The sequence below is a fragment of the Trypanosoma grayi genome, assembly GCF_000691245.1.
Source record: "Trypanosoma grayi strain ANR4 Tgr_664_V1, whole genome shotgun sequence".
Taxonomy (NCBI): domain Eukaryota; phylum Euglenozoa; class Kinetoplastea; order Trypanosomatida; family Trypanosomatidae; genus Trypanosoma; species Trypanosoma grayi.
The window spans coordinates 313-2,055 of record NW_008826283.1 but is presented as its reverse complement, the minus strand read 5'-3'; the positions used below and the strand labels follow the sequence as shown (position 1 = coordinate 2,055).

Genomic DNA, 1,743 nt, shown 5'->3' with positions numbered 1-1,743 from the left:
ATGAACGTCAACACCTTCCACGCGCAGCAACCGCAGCCACAATATCCACAGCCTAGCAATTCGCAGTATCTGTTTACCCTTTGCTCTTTTGATTCGGCGGCACAGGGGTCTTCCAACATGGTCTCCGGATTTTACATGCCGCAGGACCCGCAGCAGCGACAACAGCTACAGCAAAGGCAACAACAACAGCAGCAGCAAGAACACGCTATGGCGACGTCGCCCTCGATATTCTACACGAGCAGCAACGGTAGGAATGAAACGGGTAGCAAATCTGCTCCATCGTCAACAGCATTTTCTGCACTTACACACCCGGACCGGAGAAATACAGAGGCAAATACTTCTCTGATGTCTCCCTTTCAAAACCCGAACAATAACAGTGTGATGAACTACTCTAACACAAACCTCAATTTCCTATCTTCACAAAACAGCATACAACCTGCCAACTTCGAGGCGTCATCTTCCACGTTTCTGTACTCGATTCCTGTGCAGCAGGAGGCTGCAGGGGGCGGAGACGCGGCACCGAGGTTCATGTTTCTGACGTCCCCGAGAAAGAATGGACCCGATTCGCTGAATGGCACATGCTACTACATGGTGGACGCACCCGGTGCGTCCGCGCCTGTTAACTGCGCATCGGCTGCTTTATCGTCAGCGCAGCCCTCGACGGTTCTCCTCAGCTCGACCTCGCCCACAGCGGCAGCGGCCAACGCAATGGGGACCACGACGACGCGGATGCCGCCTTACCAGGTGCCGACGGCGCATCAGCCGCAGCCAGGCGCAAACGTTCTGGGTATTTCTTGGGCGCCGCAGTTCTCCTCTGGTACCGGACCCAGCACCGCGCCGTCAGGGGTGCTTCCGTTTCTTTTCTCCAGCCCGCAGATCGCGCAGGTGGATAATGCCATCTTTACACAGCGCAACCAGCAACAGTCTTATTGCACGAGCGCTGCCTTTGGTGTTCCGGCTTCCTCGTCAGTCCCATCCCCCCTGGGCAGCTGTCGACGTGGCTCGAACAGTGGTACGCACAGCGACTTGGCTGTACAACGGGGCAAGAGTAGCAGGAACAGTGGTAACAACAGCGGCAGTGGTAGCGGGAGTGGTGTTCAGGAGGGCGAACGCCGTGGTGGCTTGCCGTTCGATAAAGATCCTGTTCCCATCGACATCACCAAAACGCAGCTTATCGTCAATTACCTTCCGCAGTCTCTCACCGATGATGTTTTCCGTGGGTTGTTTTCCAGGTATGGCCTCTTGCACAGGAAGCAGACGAAAATTATCAATGATCAGGTATCTGGCCGGCGCAAAGGCTATGGGTTCGTGTATTATAAAGACGGACGAAGCACGGAGGCTGCCATCAAGGCAATGAATGGCTTTGAGGTGGGAGGGCGTGCGCTAAAAGTTCGCTATGCTGATCAGCAGCGCTCAACGGTTGATTGTGACAGTTGCCAAGGTGATGATGAGGTGACTGTGGACCTGTGCGAAAACGCTGAAATGCATGCAAGCAGCTGTGGTAATGAGGACGATAGTCACTGAGATGTGGGAATACACTTCTCGGTGGGGTGCGGGGATCGCTGGATGGCGAATATCGGCACGTCCGAGGATGGAAGCCTTTCAGGAAAACAGCGATGCTATAAAAGGGGCACAAAGAAAAATTAGCGAGGATGTGGGCAGGTTTGAATGCTCCATTTTCTTGTTTGTTCGGTTTGTGGGCTTGCTCTACACCATTTTGTGTTCCGTTTTTTTTTTTCGTTG

At 53.9% G+C, this 1,743-nt stretch overlaps 1 protein-coding gene across 1 annotated transcript; it reads left to right on the top strand.

Moving 5' to 3' along the window:
* DQ04_06641000 (putative RNA-binding protein 4) lies at positions 1-1,524 on the top strand (the record flags this gene model as incomplete). The annotated part of the gene is made up of 1 exon (XM_009314806.1): positions 1-1,524. One exon carries the CDS (start codon positions 1-3, stop codon positions 1,522-1,524), a length of 1,524 nt encoding a protein of 507 aa, XP_009313081.1.
* Between the last annotated feature and the right edge of the window lie 219 nt (positions 1,525-1,743).